This window comes from Rhinopithecus bieti, unplaced genomic scaffold (assembly GCF_001698545.2).
Source record: "Rhinopithecus bieti isolate Rb0 unplaced genomic scaffold, ASM169854v2 scaffold_9667, whole genome shotgun sequence".
Lineage (NCBI taxonomy): Eukaryota > Metazoa > Chordata > Mammalia > Primates > Cercopithecidae > Rhinopithecus > Rhinopithecus bieti.
Genome location: NW_016806207.1, coordinates 361,659 through 380,569, shown reverse-complemented (window position 1 = coordinate 380,569; position 18,911 = coordinate 361,659). Strand labels below are relative to the sequence as shown.

At 38.2% G+C, this 18,911-nt stretch overlaps 1 protein-coding gene and 1 pseudogene across 4 annotated transcripts in view; one reads left to right on the top strand and one right to left on the bottom strand.

Moving 5' to 3' along the window:
• The window catches only part of PRCP (prolylcarboxypeptidase), an 81,572-nt gene that overhangs the window by 61,440 nt on the left and 1,221 nt on the right, over nucleotides 1–18,911 (top strand). For all 4 annotated transcript variants that reach the window (XM_017875204.1, XM_017875203.1, XM_017875202.1 and 1 more), the window contains exons 7-8: nucleotides 5,630–5,794; nucleotides 6,490–6,677. In XM_017875204.1, coding sequence (XP_017730693.1) covers nucleotides 5,630–5,794; nucleotides 6,490–6,677 — 353 coding nt within the window. The remainder of the gene's footprint in view (nucleotides 1–5,629; nucleotides 5,795–6,489; nucleotides 6,678–18,911) is intronic.
• LOC108531659 (eukaryotic translation initiation factor 2 subunit 2-like) lies at nucleotides 7,807–9,671 on the bottom strand (annotated as a pseudogene).

Sequence of the window (18,911 nt, the reverse complement as noted above, 5' to 3'; positions counted from 1 at the left end):
TAAACCTAGAAAATATAAAGATGATCTAAGAATTAGAAAATTGTTTTAAAAGTTATGCATGAGACAGCAGGTATATTTCAGCATTGTATGTGTTATTTTCTTTTAGCTTTTAGTTGAATATGTGTAATATAGTTACAGTGGTTGGAAGCTCCAGAGAGTCTGCATTTGTGTTTTTTCTTTTCTTTCTTTCTTTCTTTCTTTCTTTCTTTCTTTCTTTCTTTCTTTCTTTCTTTCTTTCTTTCTATTCTATTTTATTATTTTATTTTTTGAGAAGGAGTCTCGCTCTGTCTCCCAGGCTGGAGTGCAATGGCACGATCTTGGCTCACTGCAACCTTTGCCTCCCAGGTTCAAGTGATTCTCCTGCCTTAGCCTCCCGAGTAGCTGGGATCACAGATGCCCACCACTGTGCCCAATTTTTGTATTTTTAGTAGATACGGTGTTTCACTCTGTTGGCCAGGCTGGTTTCAAACTCCTGATCTCAGGTCATCCACCTGCCTCGGCCTCCCAAAGTTCTGGGATTACAGGTGTGAGTCACCGCACCCAGCCTCTTTCTTCCTTTTATTTATTTATTTTTTTAAGAGAGAAGGTCTCATTCTGTCACCAAGGCTGGAGTGCAATGGCAAGGTTATAGCTCACTGCAGCCTCGAACTCCTGGGCTCAAGGGATCCTCCCGCTTAAGCCTCCTCAGTAACTGGGATTACTGTATTTGAATCCCAGTTCTGCCACTTCCTTGCTGTGTGGTTTTGGGCAAGTTTCTTAACCTCTCTGTGCTGTAGTTTCCTCATTTACAAAATGTGTTTAATAACAATTGTAATGCTTATTAGGGTTGTTATAAGTATTTCATAGCATCTGGTGTAAAGTAAAAGCACTAAATTGATGCTAGTTATAAGTAATAACAATAGCTATTTTTATTATGTAATATTGGGAAACCAGATGATTATACCAGGACTTTGTGGTCAACATCTTGATTGAGACCTATATTCATAGTACTTTTTTTCCCCCCACATCAGATAAGTAATGTGCCGACAGCATAACCAGGTTTGAGGGCGGTCCATTTCACATGTGAGCATGAAAACCCAAACATACGCTTTCTACATTCATAGTTTTTAAATTGTGTATCTGTAGCCAGACCTCTGAGCTTGGTTTTTCTTCTGTGAAATGGGAATGATCATTATATGGTGCTCTCTGGGTTACTGTGAGGAAAGAACCTGCCCTCAAAGAATATATGAGTTGTACGAGCAACCTCAGTCCCAGCTGTTCACGTTTCAGTGCATTTACAGTATGTGCAGGAATGACACGCCTTATGTAGAAATTGTTTAGAAGAAGCCGTTTGCTAGGGCTCACAAAATAAATAGAATGTATAGTTCAGGGGTACCTGGGTGTTGAGTATTTTGGACAGGGATGGTTGGCCAAGACTCTTTCCTTGTTGTCTGATTATATCACAGCCTCTATGTAAACAATCAACAGGCCAAGTGCTTGCTTTTATCACGTGGGTAATATCTGCAAATTATCAGGGTTAAGCTAAAGTATTATATGAGGTTGAGACAAAATTGTTGATATTTGACTGTTTTTGATTTATACATGTGAGAATTTTATATGGTTCAATTTAATATTTATGTACTTTGTGCATCCTACAGTTCTTTGATAAAAGTATGTGAATATCTCCTTTTAAAGTACTCGTCTTTTTTTTTTTTAAGAGATGGAGTCTTGCTCTGTCACCCAAGCTAGAGTGCAGTGGTGTGATCATAGCACTGGAGCCTAGAACTACTGACTGAAGCAATTCTCCCACCTCAGCTTCCTGAGTAGCTGGGACTACAAGCATGTGCCATCATGCCTGGCTAATTTTTTGATGTTTTGTAAAGATGAGGTCTTGATATATTGCCCAGGCTGGTCTTGCACTCCTGGCCTCAAGCGATCCTACTCCCTGGGCCTCCCAAAGTGGTGGGATTACAGGCATGAACCACTCTACCTGGCCTTGAATTACTATAGTCTTTAAACAAGCATGAGAATAGTGCCGAGGTCTTGCTAATATGACTTCAGTATTTTTTTGAAACTTCATTCACTATGCTACCAAAATTGTTAAGGAAGTGCAAAGAGATATTAGAGATTCTGTTTTTTAATCCTAGAGGATGATGCTTGGACTCACAAAATCTTTGAGTTAGAAAGGAACTTTAGAGTTACCTAAAATAAAATTTCCATAGTAATTTCGCAAATATTTTGCAAAAAAATTTTAAGTGACATTTTCAGGCTTTCTATCTAGCATACTTCACTTCCTAGTAGAATTAAAAATCAGCACATCCTTTCTATAAGACAGTTTGACATGACGTACCAATGGCCTTAAAAATGTTGATCTCTTTTGAGCCAGTAATTTAAGAATTTATCTCAAGAAAACAATTAAGAATATATGTAAAGATTTAGCCCCAAGGATATTTATTGTAGCCTTATTTGTAATGATGAAAGGTTGGGAATGACCCAGTTTTAGGGTTGCTTCAGCTGTTTTTCAGCTCCCCATCCCGATTGCTCTCTTCTAGATTTTCTAATGTTGATCGGTGCCCTTCATAACTTGTATACAAAGCTGGATCCAGTACTCCAAGGGTGAGCTGACCTCACAGAACACAGTGCCTGGGGAGTGCCCTTAATCTGGACTTGGAATCCCATCATACAGAGGCCAAGTCTCTGACCATGATGTTCTCTCTGTGTAACTGGGGCTGCTGAAACCCAAGTATTGTCAGCCAGTGCCGGTCTCCAGCCATGCTTGTGTCTTTTAAGAAGTGACAGTAACTGCTATTTGTGGAGATGGCTATTCATAGGGACTCCTTTTCTTTGCCTGACAGAGGCCCAGTGTTCTAAGCTCTAAGAGGGGCTCTGATGCCAGCATGTGAGTCACTCACTTGCTACTGTTCTTTTCCAGAGTTTTGGGCCACTTGTTGCTCCACATCACTACCTCCTCTCCCCCTGCCCAGCTTACATTGTCGCCCTGCCCTATCTACCATGCTGTGCTTGTACATAAGGTGCTTCTCTGCATTCCGTGTGTCTACATTGTACTTTTGTGCTGCATTTTGAAGGAGCTGAATCGGCTGTTGGTGTCCAGGTTCAGGAAAGAATGCTGATCAACTTTTGGCAATAGATGGTTTAATATATCTTATGATTGTTTCTTGATTTCCATATTGTCTTGAGTTATAGCCTATTGGCATATTTCCTAGGAATGTTTTCTGAGAAAAGTGCCATGCAAATGTTAGGTATTTTTTGACTTACCATGAAAAATCAAGAGTTGTCAAAATAATAAAACACTGTTTTGACTTTTAATTTTTCGTCAGTTTGCATTTCCTTATTGCTTTAGTCTTTATAGGTTTGTGAAGCTCTCAGTTTAGCTCAATTCTGTCTCTTCATGTACATCCTAAACCCTGGTATTCCTTATTCTTATGACCTCACAGTTACTTTGTAAAGGCATATGCAATTATTTGAACATCTTAATTTTTGACTTTTCTCACATTCAACAGTTCTAAAAACTTTTGGCAATGATGCACACTCCATCTTCCTTTGGAAAGTCATATTACATTTGAGCATGTTAAAAGTTCTGAGAAATCCTCTGAAAGTATATAATAATAACAGCCAGTCAGGAAAACTGTTCACGTTTGCTAATATACAGTTCCTCAAAACTATTTGACTGGGAAACATTTTTCCACAAAGTACCAATTAACATTCCATGGAAATATTGTTGTGCAGAATATATCTGGGGAGAGGCATTGAATTTTCCTGAAAATTCATTTTCTCGTTTACAATTTTCCTTTTTTTTTTTTTTTTTTCCTACTGGCTGTTGGTGCCAGGCAGAATTGTGATGAAGGGCTGGGTTTGGTTGCATCCTTTCTCAATACCCTCCTTTCCTGACTGGGAGCGTGCCCCCAGCCCAGGCCTTGTTACGCCTGCTGCCCAGAATCTCTCTCCCTGAGGTGGGGTAACTGGGCTCCTTTCCGGGCTTCTTCTCTGGACTAGTCTCTTTTTTGTCAGGACTGGTCTATTATATATATAATCTTTTCCATATGAAATGGGAAAGGACCAGGTTACTGAATTCGTGTCAGAGTCAATAGAGATTCAAACTTACTGTGTTTTCATTGCCACTGGGGCTATTTGTGGTTTTTCAGGTGGACACTTCCTAAGCTGTGTGACATAATGGATAAGATTAATATTTCATAACCAGAGACAGCTGGGGACAAATCTAGGCCCTATTATTTACTAACTGAGTGACCCTGAAGATGACTTAACCTAAGAATCAGGTTTTTTTTCATGTAAAATAATGGACAATCATCTATCTGATAGGATTACATGGTGTATTGGTTGGAAACCCAGGGCTTAAAAATTACTAGCTGTTGTTGTTGTTAGTATTATTCAGCTATGATTCCATTGCCGGTTATTTTTCTCCAACATTTTATTATGAAAAATTTTAAACATATGGAAAGTTAAAATAATTGGATAGTGAACACTCATAAACCTAACATCTAAATTCAATAAATAATATTTTATTATATTTGATTTGTCACATATATATTCACCTATCCATCACTTCATGTATCCTTTAATTTATCTTATTTTAAAATGAATTTTAAAGTAAATTGCAGACATCTTCCTCTTAAATACTTCAGCTTTATTATCATTAATGAGAGTTCAATATTTGTGTATGGTTCTTTTGGTGGTGGAGGGATGAAATCTAGATACCATGAAATGCACAAACTATATCATTTTTCATGTAACCCTATTAAGGTATAGAATATTTCTGTACCCAAGAAAGTTTGCACTGGCTCTGTTTAGTCAGTCCTCACCTTTACTCCTAAACCTGAATATTGTCTGATTTTTATAGCTAGGATTCCAGGCATGTTTTGTAGGATAGTGATAGGAATATTTGGGAGCTGGGGAGTTGCAGCATATGCTTTTTATCACACCATGGATGCTGGAACTTGGTATTGTTTTTCCATATGAGATTTTATAAATTTTGCATTTTTATAAAAGTATAGTAATTCATTCAGCAAACATTTACTTACCAGATACCTTGCTAAGTACTGAGGGAGACATTCTGGAATCAAGTGAGTGAAGTGTAGAGCACTATAGAGGCTCTAATAAAAATAGGTACAGGGTATAGGAGGCACCAAGAAGGGAGAGGTTTAGTTCTTCTCAACTTGGAAACATAGGCAAGGATGGCCTTGAAGAGGAGGTGATATTTGAGCTGAGTGTTGTAAAAGATGAGTTGGTGTTTGAAGGCATTAGTGGAGTGGGAGAGGAGTTGGAAAACGGTGTTTCAGGGTGAGCAAGGGCAAAGGGGAAGAAGGAGCCTGGTGTGGTAGGGAATGGTTTTCCTAGGCTGGAGCAAAGGCAGCAAAGAGGAAGCTAAGGTGGTAGGTGGAGAGGACTTTGCATACCATGCAAATGACTTTGGTTTATTTTTATAGCCTAGGGAGTAATTGAAGAGATTTATTCATTTATGGAGGGGATTAAACTCAAGAGAGAAATTGTTAAACAATGCTGTTAGTAGCTTAAGAATATTTTATGATCAGATCAAAATATTTCTTCTTTGTTATTAAACTGTAATTTTATTCATATTCTGACTCTTTCCCCATTTATCTTTCTAAAATGACAGGTAGTATGCCAGTATTTGAAAAATCCCAATGTATCTGATTCACTACTGCTGCAGAATATTTTCCAAGCTCTGAATGTATATTACAATTATTCGGGCCAGGTGAAATGCCTGAATATTTCAGAGACAGCAACTAGCAGTCTGGGAACACTGGGTTGGAGCTATCAGGTAAATATATATAATTTCCCCAAGTGGAACTTACTTTTCACGGATACAGTTGTGCTGTAAAAAAAAAAAAAATCAGGGTACACAAGATTTTGTCATCTAACCTGGATCCAGTTTTGGCTTCTGTTACTTTATGCTGTGATACTATGGACAAGTTCTCTTGTTCATTCATTTGTTCATTTAATAATCACCAAATATATATTGAGTTCTTACCATGCGTCAGGCACTCCTCTAGGTTTCAAAGATACAAACATAAATAGTACATGATCAAATATAGTGTAGTGAAAAAGTAAGTAATTAGTATTTCAATAGATCTTGGTAAGTCCTACAAAGGAAGCATTTTATAGACATATAAGAGAAAGGGAGTCTAATTTGTCCTTCATCTGCACAATGAGACAGTAATAATAATAATACTTTCCTTCCAGAGTTGTTTTGAGGGTTAAATATGATAATAAATGTGAAATCAAGCAGTTTGCAGTGAAGGGATATAATCCTGACTTCCGTGGCTTCTTGACCAGGTCTTTTTAAGAATAATGAGAGATTATATGGCACGGAAGTAAAGAACGGGGCTTTGAAGCTGCCTTGCCTGAGTTCAAACCCTGCCTTCACTACTTACCAGCATTATGACTTTGTATTATTTATTTAACCTCTTTTTGCCTCATTTTTCTAATTGGATTCTCTCTTGGTTTGCTTTTTAGGCCTGCACAGAAGTAGTCATGCCCTTTTGTACTAATGGTGTCGATGACATGTTTGAACCTCACTCATGGAACTTAAAGGAACTTTCTGATGAGTGTTTTGAACAGTGGGGTGTGAGACCAAGGCCCTCCTGGATCACTACTATGTATGGAGGCAAAAACATCAGTTCACACACAAACATTGTTTTCAGGTGAGTTTTTACTGTCCAAAGATAAACTTCAGTTGGTGGAACATTTGTAGAATATCTGAAAAAATAGAACCAGGAAAATGCTGGACAATAGAACAATATAGAATACAACAGTGGTACCTGTCATGTTTTCCTATGCCTTGAAAAAAAGGATGCTGAGAAGAGATAGAATTTTTTGCTATATTACCAATGTGCTTTATTAAAGTCTTAAAAATCAACAGCAACAAAATTTTTAAAATATTAAAAAAAAACTCTCCAGCACAAAATAAAGCATCATCCGCTGTTCTCAGTTTGTCTTATTATTGTTATGTTGTTGTTGATGATAATAAAAAATTTCAGTATTCAACACTTTTGAAGTGCCCACTTCATTCTGTTCCAAGTACTAAATGAGGCACTTTAAATAAATTACCTGGTTAAATCCTCACAACAACCCTGTGAAGTAGTTCTTCTAGGCCCTTTTTTACTGTGAAGGAAACTGAAAGTCACTGTGTTCAATCACTTGCCAAAGCTCATCCAGCTTGGTTTTAGTTACTAAGTGATAAAGCCAGCTTTCTATCATGGCCTGACTACAAATCCCATGTTTGTTTTTCTACATTACACTGCTCCTTAAGAAGTCACATAGTTGCCACTGGTTCACATTAGAGTTAATTGAGCAGACTCTATGTGTATCTGACTGGGACTTCAAAATTTCCATGTTTTGAGTTGAACATTAGGTTGTCAGCTGTTAAAATAGCAACGAGTTATTCAAGAATTTCCCCAAGTCTATATAGAAATATCTGTTAACCAGAGCTATTTTAAAATTGTAAATGTCATTCTTTTACAAATTCTTTTATTTGTTTTAATTTTATTCTTTGAAAAAAAAATCTGTTAAAACTTTATCTTGCATTTTACAGAAGTCTATGAATGATTTTTAAAAGGTACCTCCTTACCCCATATCACATTTCTCTGACAGTTGTTAAAGTAGGCAATGAGTATATCACCAGCTTGAGCATCGGCATCTTGCAAGGATTTCAGACCAACCAACCACTCACCAAAGAACTTGGCAGCTTTTTAATCTTGTTTTTAATACAATGGTAGGTCCACTCTGATGGCATACTTATCCAGCCAAATCTCTACAACACACTTTGCAAAATCAGTGATTAGCAAATTGGTTAGCTTTGGCATGCAGCTGTGCTTATTTGCCCATGACAGCCTGGTGTTGATACTGGCAACAGAACATTGAGAAGGACAACTTTTGCACTATAAGAAATAGAGTCGGGTACCCTTCTGCAGGATTGTGTCTGGTGATCAGCATGTGTGACATCACCTTAACAATTCCTTGATGTATCAAGGGCTAGTTTCCTCGAGCCCTTTTATGAGGCACTACTCTGTTCATAAGGGTGGAGCCCCCTAATTTAAATGACATATTTCTTGATGTATCTCCTCAAGACATTTTCTGTTTCTGTTGGAATCTCCCTTTGATTACAAGTTGGTTATTACCATCTATAGAACCACTTGTACCCAATTCAGCCAACAAAAATGCAAGGAGGCTGGGTGCAGTGACTCACTCCTGTAATCCCAGCACTTTGGGAGGCCAAGGCAAATGGCTTGCTTGAGCCCAGGAGTTCGAGACCAGTCTGGGCAACATGGTGAAACCCCATCTCTAGAAAATATATAAAAATTAGTTGGCATGGTGGCATGTCCCTGCAGTCTCAGCTACTCGGGAGGCTGAGGTGGGAGGATGGCTTGAGCCCAGGGGGTGGAGGTTATAGTGAGCTGAGATTGCACCACTACACTCTAGCCTGGGCAATAGAGCCAGATATTGTCTCAAAAAACAAAAACAAAACAAAAAACACCAAGAAACATAAAAACAAAACAAAATAAATGAAAAAAATGCAAGGAAATGTTTGGGCTGATTATGTAATAGTTTACAGATGTCCATAAAGTCGACGAAAGGAGTTTTCTTCGTTCCTACTTGGATGACCTGTGGAGGTTTCATGGTGAATTTCCTTTTCTTTCAAGCAACCATATCTGGATTCTTTCCCCTTATGATGTTGAACACATGATCCAGCAGCTCCTCATATGTGCAGTCTCTTTCTGAGCCTACCTCGCAGGGCCTATCTGATTACTGAATGAGACAGCATCGTCTTTTTGCTGTTTTCATCTTCTAGAGCTGTATCTTTTTTTTTTTTTGAAACAGTCTTGCTCTGTCACTCAGGCTGGAGTACAGTGGCGCCATCTTGGCTCACTGCAATCTCCGCCTCCCAGGTTCACACCATTCTCCTGCCTCAGCCTCCCAAATTACTCCCAAGTAATTTTTTGTATGTTTAGTAGAGACAGGGTTTCAACCATGTTAGCCAGGATGGTCTCGATCTCCTGACCTCGTGAGCCATGTGACTCGGCCTCCCAAAGTGCTGGGATTACAAATGAGCCACAACTCCCGGCTAGAGCTGTGTCTTTAGATTCCATCCTCATCTGGGAACTTGACATTCTTCTTTTTATTGCCAAGCATAATGTCAAGGTCCTCCTCTGGTTCATCTGGTTCTTGAACATCACTTTCAATCTTAAGATCCTTTACAACTTCTTCAGCTTTATCAGTATCAAATATCTTTTTTTTCCCTTCTTTTTCTTCTGAATAAAGAAGTTCAGGTCATCTAGAATATCAGAAACTTCTTTTTTCCTACTGTCATCTTCATCGGCTTCTACATCTTTGTCTTCAGCTGGCTCCAGTTCCTCTTCTTGGGCTGGTTTTACTCTGGTTGTGTATCCCCTTCCTCATCTAATATAAAGGAGTTTTTCTTTTTCTTCTTGCTCATAGTAGGATCAAAAACTGTCTCATCCCCAGACATGTCTGTGGCTCAAGTGGGCTCAGCACATGGGAACTCGGACAGCTCAGCCCCAGGCCCCTGGTAGCATTGCTGCTCCTGCCAGTACCTCTCCGACCACTGTACTCTACAAATTCTTTTAAATAAGAGTCAAATTTGGCCTTTGGTATGTAGTCAAAAGTTTTTAGGGATGAGGAGAGCTGTTTGCCTGTACGTTGACTCTGAGTTTAGGCTGGTAGCACTGCCCACTTTGCAAAAAAAGGTCTCTGACTCATTAGACTCATTCTATTTTCTCTTTTAATTTTAATTTTATTTTATTTTAAGTTCTGGGCGGGGTAATGTGCAGGATGTGCAGGTTTGTTACCTAGGTAAACGTGTGCCATGGTAGTTTGCTGCACCTATCAACCCATCACCTAGATATTAAATCCAGCATGCATTAGCTATTTTTCTTTTTCTTCTGAGATGGAGTTTTGCTCTTTTTGGGCAGGCTGGAGTGCCATGGCACAATTTTGGCTCACTGCAACCTCCGCCTCCTGGGTTCAAGCTATTCTTGCCTCAGCTTCCCAAGTAGCTGGGACTACAGCTCACCTGGCTGTAGAGAAGGGGGCATATTTTGTGAGAAAAGTCAGTGGGTAGGAATTAGAGCTCCATGTAAGAAACTTTTAGCTCAGTGTAGGCCGGGCGCGGTGGCTCAAGCCTGTAATCCCAGCACTTTGGGAGGCCGAGACGGGCGGATCACGAGGTCAGGAGATCGAGACCATCCTGGCTAACATGGTGAAACCCCGTCTCTACTAAAAAAAAGTACAAAATCTAGCCGGGCGAGGTGGCGGGCGCCTGTAGTCCCAGCTACTCCGGAGGCTGAGGCAGGAGAATGGCGTAAACCCGGGAGGCGGAGCTTGCAGTGAGCTGAGATCCGGCCACTGCACTCCAGCCCGGGCGACAGAGCCAGACTCCGTCTCAAAAAAAAAAAAAAAAAAAAAGGAAACTTTTAGCTCAGTGTAAGAAAGGACTTTCAGGAAGAGCTGTTCAAAGGTAGAGTGAGCTGTCGTAAGCTTTTTTGATTCTCAGTTTTATCCTCTGTGAAGTGAGAATAATAATACCACTCACCCCATAAAGTTTTGTGGTGCATCAAAAGAGCTCATCAAAGTACTTGGCCCAGATCTGGCAAATATCTACGCTCAAAAAATATTTGTTGAATGAATAAATGAAAGTATACTCGTCACCTTGCCCTTTATGTTCTAGCCACAGGGAACTGTATACTTATCCCTGAATGTCCTTTCTCATCCTCTTTTTCCTTTTTCCTTAAGTTTCATACCTTCTCCAAGAAATATTCCATAAGGGAGGATAGGTTTCTACCTCCCCCTTACTTCTAGTAGCACCTGTAAGTACTGCTTATCACTCCATGTGGTAGTTACCTGTTTGTGTTTCTATCTGCCCCATGAGATTGTGAATTTATCACTGGCAGGGACTTCATCTTAACCATCTCTGTATCTTTAGCATTTGCTACAGTGACTGGCACATAATGAATGCCTAGTAAATATGCCTGTTGTTGATAAGGATGATGAATGAAATACACAGCTCAGGAAGGCTTCAGAAGCATGTGAAAGTTTAAAGGCAAGACTGTGTAAAGATGCTGGTTTATCTTTTTGCAGTGGCAAGTCTACTTTTACAAAGAAATCTTTTTCTATAGTTTGCTAGGTATGAGAAATACAATGCAAAAATTTTTAAGTTATCAAAAAATTCAAAATTCTCCTACTTTTCTGAAGAAAGAGCACTCCCAAAGTAAAGGAACAGCCACAGGTGTGTCTGTTCTGTGTACTTCATGGCCACTAGCTATAAAATGTTTCTGGTTGCTGAGTAAGAAGGTGTCCAAGCATAGGCATGGGCAAAGACTTCATGACTAAAACACCAAAAACAATGGCAACAAAAGCCAAAATTGACAAATGGGGTCTAATTAAACTAAAGACTTCTGCACAGCAAAAGAAATTATCATCAGAGTGAACAGGCAACCTAGAGAGTAGGAGAAGATTTTTGCAATCTGTCCATCTGACAAAGGGCTAATATCTAGAATCTACAAGGAACTTAAACACATTTGCAAGAAAAAAACAACCCCATCAGGAAGTGGGCAAAGGATATGAACAGACAATTCTCAAAAGAAGACATTTATGTGACCAACAAACATGAAAAAAGCTCATCATCACCGATGATTAGAGAAATGCAACTCAAAACCACAGTGAGATACCATCTCATGCCAGTTAGAATGGCAATTATTAAAAAGTCAGGAAACAACCGATACTGGAGAGGGTGTGGAGAAATAGGAATGATTTTACACTGTTGGTGGGAGTGTAAATTAGTTCAACCATTGTGGAAGACGATGTGGCAATTCCTCAAGGATCTAGAGCCAGAAATACCATTTAACCCAGCAATCCCATTCCTGGGTATATACTCAAAGGATTATAAATCGTTCTACTCTAAAGACACATGCACACGTATGTTTATTGCAGCACTATTCACAATAGCAAAGACTTGGAACCAACCCAAATGCCCATCAATGATCGACTGGATAAGGAAAATGTGGCACATATACACCATGGAATACTATGAGCCATAAAAAAGGATGAGTTCATGTCCTTTGCAGGGCCATGGATGAAACTGGAAACCATCATTCTCAGCAAACTAACACAGGAACAGAAAATCAAACACTGCATGTTCTCACTCATAAGTGTGAGTTGAACAATGAGAACACATGGACTCAGGGAGGGAAACATCACTCACTCGGATCTGTCGGCGGGGCAGGGGTTGGGGAGGGCTAGCATTAGGAGAAATACCTAATGTAGATGACGGGTTGATGGGTGCAGCAAACCACCGTGGCACGTGTATACCTATGTAACAAATTTGCACATTCTGCACATGTATCCCAGAACTTAAAGTATAATTAAAAAAAGAAAAAAAAGAAAAAAAAAAGAAAGTGTCCAAAGAGCCCTGTGGAAAGTATCTTAATCTTCATTTCCAGGTTTCTCTCCTTAGTCTGCTTCACACAAATCCAGGTGTGATTGCTTTTCTGGTTGGGAAGGTTAATCTTTAATTGTTGGATTGGAGATTTTTCAGTTAAGGCTTTGAAGTCAGGTAGACCTTGATGCCATTTTTCTTCTTCCCTAAATTAGCTGCATGGCCTTGGGCAAATTGCCAATTCATATGACTTAGGAATAATAATGAGTACCCAACAGGGTTGTTTCAAGGAACAAATTATTGTGGAAATAAGCAACAGAGATTTTGTCTGCTTTGTTCACTGTGGAGTCCCGTGCCCAGTCGGTGCCTGATATATAGCAGGCACTCAGTAAACATTTGTTTACCTGTTAATAGTCTCATTACAGCAATTCTTTTTTTATTCCACAGTTGTTTTTTGGGGGGAGATTTATTTTCTCTCCCAACTTATAGACATTATTTTACCAACAGTCATTCTCAGTTATTTTAGTTTAAATCCAAAAGGGAGTCCCTGAGGAGCTGGTTAGTTTAACATCATTTCTCAGGCAAATTAATTGTTGCCAGTGACTAAGTGAAGCTCCCTGTTGGGGAAATTTTACCCAGGCATCTAGATCCTCTCATGAATGCCAGTTTTTTTTTTTTTAATAGATTTCCCAATGACTGGTTTAGTTTTCACACATCTAGGACCAAGAAATTCAAGTCCATGTGCATCTTAGGTCTCTCAGCAACTCCAAACACTGTTGCTAAGCCACTAGGCTATTTCAGATGACCTTTTAAATCAAATGCAGTTTGCTTATTATGTGGCTGTTGGGATAGCTTTTTTGTTTTGCAAATAATGGAGAATTTCCTATCTGCGTTGGGCTTGTCAATTTGGAATAACGATTAAGGCGATTTATTAATTTAAGAGAATCCAAATCCTTACGTAGTTTACTTTAAAAGTTTACCTGGTAGTTGAAAACTGAGGCTTCTGTTTTACATGAGTTTTCTTTTGTTTTAATAAAACCAAAAAAGCACGCTTCTAGAGTGTAGTTTTTTTTTTTTTTTCCCCAAGAATGATGTTAAGTTGCAATTGAACAGAGGACAATTTTTATTTTATTTTATTTTATTTTATTGAAACAGAGTCTTGCTCTGTTATCCAGGCTGGATTGCAGTGGCATGATCTCGGCTCACTGCAGCCTCTACCTCCCAGGTTCAAGCCATTCTCCTGCCTCAGCCTCCCAAATAATTGGGACTACATGCATGCGCCACCACGCCTGGCTAATTTTTGTATTTTTAGTAGAGGCAGGGTTTCACCATGTTGGGCAGGCTGATCTCGAACTCCTGACCTCAAGTGATCCATCCACCTTGGCCTCCCAAAGTGCTGGGATTACAGGTGTGAGCCACCGTGCCTGGCCAGGACAGGCAATTTTAAATTGTATTTCAAACACACATATACTTAAAGTACCTAATTTTTTTTTTCTCATATAATTTGTACATTTACATTTTCATGATTTATTTGCCTCTTGGTGGTGGTAATACTTATTATGCTTACAGAATATGGTAATAACTATAATGACATCACACGTTTGTGTAGTAGTTTATTTATTTTCACATATATTATTTGACTTGGGCCTCACAATAATTCTATCTGAGAAGGGTATTATCTTTCTTAAAAAACATTTTATTTTCTATAATCCACGTGAGAATTGAGGTTCACAGGGGTCAGTAACTTACCCAAAGTCATGCAGCTAGTAAAAATGTACAACTTAGATCTGCTGTGAATGAATTCATTGTTCTTTCCACTATTAACACATAGCTGAAGGTCAGTCTCTTTATATTTGTATTAATTGTTTATATGAACTTTTCTTTCCCACGTAAAAAGTACCAAAGTGATTTACAGCATGTTTATGAACTTGCATATGTGTATTTATAGATGTCTATGATGGGCATCCAGTATGAGGCCACAGCCAACTAGACACTTTTTAAGTTCATTCAGTAAATTTTTTGGGCCTCCTATTGTGAGCCAGGTCTGCTTCTAGGAACTTGGAGATGTAGAAATAAACAATATGGACAAAAATCTCTGCTCTCATGGAGTTCTAGTTTGAGAGATAGGAAATGAAACAAGATAGAACTTATAAATATGTTAGAAGGATATAAGTGACAAGGAGAAAAAAGTAAACCGGGGAAGGAGACTGTAAAATGTCATAGGGAAGGAAAACAGTTGAAATATTTTATTAGAGTGACCAGGGAAGACTTCATCAAGGGGTGACTTTAAAAAAATGATATAGAGGAAGTAAAGGAGCTAGCCATGAAGTTGGTGGAGTAAGAGGATTAACTGAAGGCAAAGGCCTTGAAAGAGAAGTGTCCCCAGCCTATTCTTCAGGTGGAGTAAGGTCAGTGTGGCTGGAGTGGGGTTAGTAAGTGAGAGAGTAATAGGAGGTGAAATCAGGGAGGGAGCAGAGGGCCCGAATTATGTAGAAACTTGTTGGTTCTAGTAAGGACTTAGGTTTTTATTGTGAATGAGATGGGAAAACTTGGAGCTTTTTGAGAAAAGGAATGACATTATCTGGTTCAGGTTTTAACAGGATCAGGTTGGCAGCTCTATTGATAATAAATTGCAGGGAGACAAAGGTAGAGGCAGGAAGGTCAGTTAAAAGGCTGTAATAGTAACTCAGGCTAGAGATAATGGTGACTTAGATTAGGGTTGTGCAGTGGAGGTAATGCAAAATGGTCAGATTGTGGATATATTTGAAGATATAGATGACAGGATTTGTTGACAGATTGTGTGGTAAACAATGAGAAAATTAAAGAGTGAAACCAAAAAGATTAAAGAGTGACATCAAACTTTTTGACCTGAACAATGAAAAGGATAGACTTCCCATTGACAGAGATTGGGGAAGATGGCAGGAGGAGCTGGTTGGCATTTGGGGAGCATCAGGAACTGCCAAGTGTCTAATTTGACTTCCATGTAAAAATGTGAAGTACACAGTTGAACTTTGATTCTGAAGTTTAGGGGACAATCCTGGCTAGATACATTATTTGGTAGTCATCTGTATATAGGTTGTACTTATAGTTGAGAAGTTTTTTGATGATTATGCAAATTATGGGAATAATTTCATGTATTTGATAATGTGAGCTTGAAGATTTTTTATTTCAGGCTTTGTAAACAATACCAGCAAAATGGAGTTTGCATTAAACAAATATCAGGACACACATAAAAATGTCCTATAAGTGATTTCAAGTAGTATGTAGGTAAAGATATGCCAAGAGGTACCATTTGAGGGGAAAGTAATCTAATACATGCCATGGGCGGAATACTCAGATTCAGGTATTTCAGTGACAGTTTTTTTTCCTGAGGAATCTGTTTCCATGAGATTAGGTAGATGAAAGGCAGACCTGGGACTAGAAGCAAAGTATGTCTGATCCCAAAGCTCATGCTCTTCTTACTTTGCAGCACACAAGAGAGCGTGAGCTGTCGACTTCCAACAGCAGTCATGGTTCCACTGAATTGCAGGGTAGTATAAAATTAAGCATTGGACTAGGGTTTTTGGAACTGTGCTTGAATCTCAGATTTGCTAAGTCAAATGATTTTGGCAAGCCTTTTAAATTCTCTGGGCATTAGTTTTCTCTTTTATAAAATAATTGTAATTAAACCTACTTCATAGGGTTGTTACAATGAACAAATGCGAAAGGCTTTGTAAACACGAATGCAATCTATGCATAATATGTTATACTAGGGAAAAATTTGATTTAAATAGTATCAAGAATAAAATGCTTTGGAATAAATTTAACAAAAGAAGTGCAAGATGTATACATTGGAAACAAAGAAATTAAAAATTGCTTCCTTTAAATGGAAAGACCTCTCATGTTTATGTATTAGAAGAATTAATACTATTAAGGTGACTATACTCCTCAAGTTGATCCATACATTCAATGTGATCTCTATCAAATTTCCAGCTGGCCTTTTTAAAAAAAAAAAAAAAAATAGAAATTGACAAGCTGATCCTGAAATTCATATAGGAATATATGGGACCCAGAATAGCCAAAACAATCTTGAAAAGGAAGAACGAACTTGAAGAACTCACACTTCCTGATTTCCAACTTACTACAAAGCTACAGTCAATACAGTGTGATACTGGCATAAGGATAGGCATATAGACAAGTGGAAGAGAATCAGGTGTCCAGAAGTCAAACCTTACATGTATGGCTTACTGATTTTCAACAAAAGTAGCAAGACAATTCATTGAGAAAAGAATAGTTTTTTCAACAAATGATGATGGGAAAACTGGAGATCCTCATGCAGAAGAATGAGGTTGGCTCCCTATTTCATACCATAACATAACAAATCGACTCAGAATAGATCAAAGGCTTAAATGTAAGGGCTAAAATGATAAATCTCATAAAGGAAAACATAGGAATAATTCTTCTTGACCGTGGATTAGACAGCAGTTTCTTGGTTACCATACCAAAAACACAAACAATGAAAAAAAATAGATAAATCGACTTCATGAAAATGAAAAACTTGTGCTGCAAATGATACTATCAAGAAAGTTAGAAGATAGTCTACAGAATGGGAGAAAATATTTGCAAGTCATATATTTGATAAGGGGCTTGTATCTAGAATAGGTAAGGCTTTGTAAACAATACCAGCAAAACGGAGTTTGCATTAAACAAATATCAGAACACACATAAAAATGTTCTGTAAGTTATTTCAAGTGGTATGTGGATAAAGATATGCCAAGAGGTGCCATACAAGGGGAAAGTGATCTAATGTTTGCAATGGGCTGAGTACTTAGATCCAGGTATTTCAGTGCCAGTTTTTTCCCTAAGGAATCTGTTTCCATGAGATTAGGTAGATGAGAGGCAGACCTGAGACTGGAACCAAAGTGTGTCTGATCCCAAAGCTCATGTTTTTCTTACTCTGCAACACACAAGTTAAGAGAGTATGAGCTCTCAGTCAAAAATAAAAAGATATATAACTCTAGTTAAAAAATGAGCAAAGATATGACTGGGCATTTTCCCAAAGAAGATATAAAAATGGCCAGTCAGCACATAAGATGTTTATACACCATCAGTCTCTTGGGAAATGCAAATTAAAACCATAGTGAAATAACGTTTAATACTTACTAGCCTAGAGTGTCTAAAATAGACAGATAATAATAAGTGTTGAAGATGTAGAGAAAGTGGAACCCTCAAATGTTGCTACTGGGAATATAAAATGGTGTAGCCCGTTTGGAAAGTAGTCTGGCAGCTAATCAATAGGCTGTTACCGTATGTCCTAGAAATTCCTAAAATTCCTAAGTATATGCCTAAGAGAAGTGAAATCATACATCCACACAAAAACTTGTATGTGAATGTTCAAAGGAGCAATACTCATTAACCAAAAAGTGGAAACAATACAAATGTGCATCAAATGATGAAGAGATAAATAAAATATGATGTATCCATACAATGAAATATTATTTGGCAATAAAAAGGAACATGTACTCATTCATGCTGCAACATGGGTGAAACTTGAAAACATTATGCCGAGTGAAAGAGACCTGTTCCAAAAGACCACCTACTATTTAATTCCATTTGTATGAAATGTCCAGAATAGGCAAATCTATAGATTCAGAAAATAGACTCATGGTTTCCTGGGGCTGAGAGCAAGACAGGAAGGTGGGGAATGACTGCTAATGAGTATCGGTTTCTATTTGGGGTGATGAAAATGTTCTAAAATGGATTGTGGTGCTGGTTGCACAACTCTGAGTTACTAAAAACCATTGAATTGTGTATTTTAAATGGACAAATTCTGTGGTAGATGAATTATATCTCAACAAAACTATTCAGAAATATTATTAGGGATGCTCTCTGTGGTTGTATTGGATTTTTTACTCAGTTAAACTAAATACTCAGTTTTAGTGACTGATTATCTTTACATTATTCTGAATTGTGTTGTGTGAACCAGTCGAGACTAATAACCTAGTATCATTTCCTTAACTTTAAAGCTGATGTAAAATGAAGATTTTTGTGTAATGCCCAAATTTTCAGATTCCAGATCCCAGTGACATTTTTCAGATCTACTATCCTGTTTCCCAAAGTACTGTACTGTATTGGATAAAAAATGCAGACTCCTCCTTTCCTCCCTCCCTCCCTTTCTTCTTTCCTCCCTTTCTCCATTCCTCCCTTCCTTAAGAAAATGAGGTTTCACCATGTTTCCCAGGCTAGCTGGGCTCAAGTGATTCACCATCTTGGCCTCCCAAAGAGCAAAGATTACAGGCATGAGCCACTGTGCCCGGCCTGTTATCTCCATTTTACAGATGAGGAAACTGAGTCAGGTAACTTGCATTATATAACTTTTGAATGATGAAATCAGGATTGAAATTAAGGTTTCTAAATTTCATATCCCAGTATAATCTAGGTTGATTTATGGGAACACCTCCTTCAATCATCTCTGTTTCCTTTTTTTTTTTTTTTTTTTTTTTTT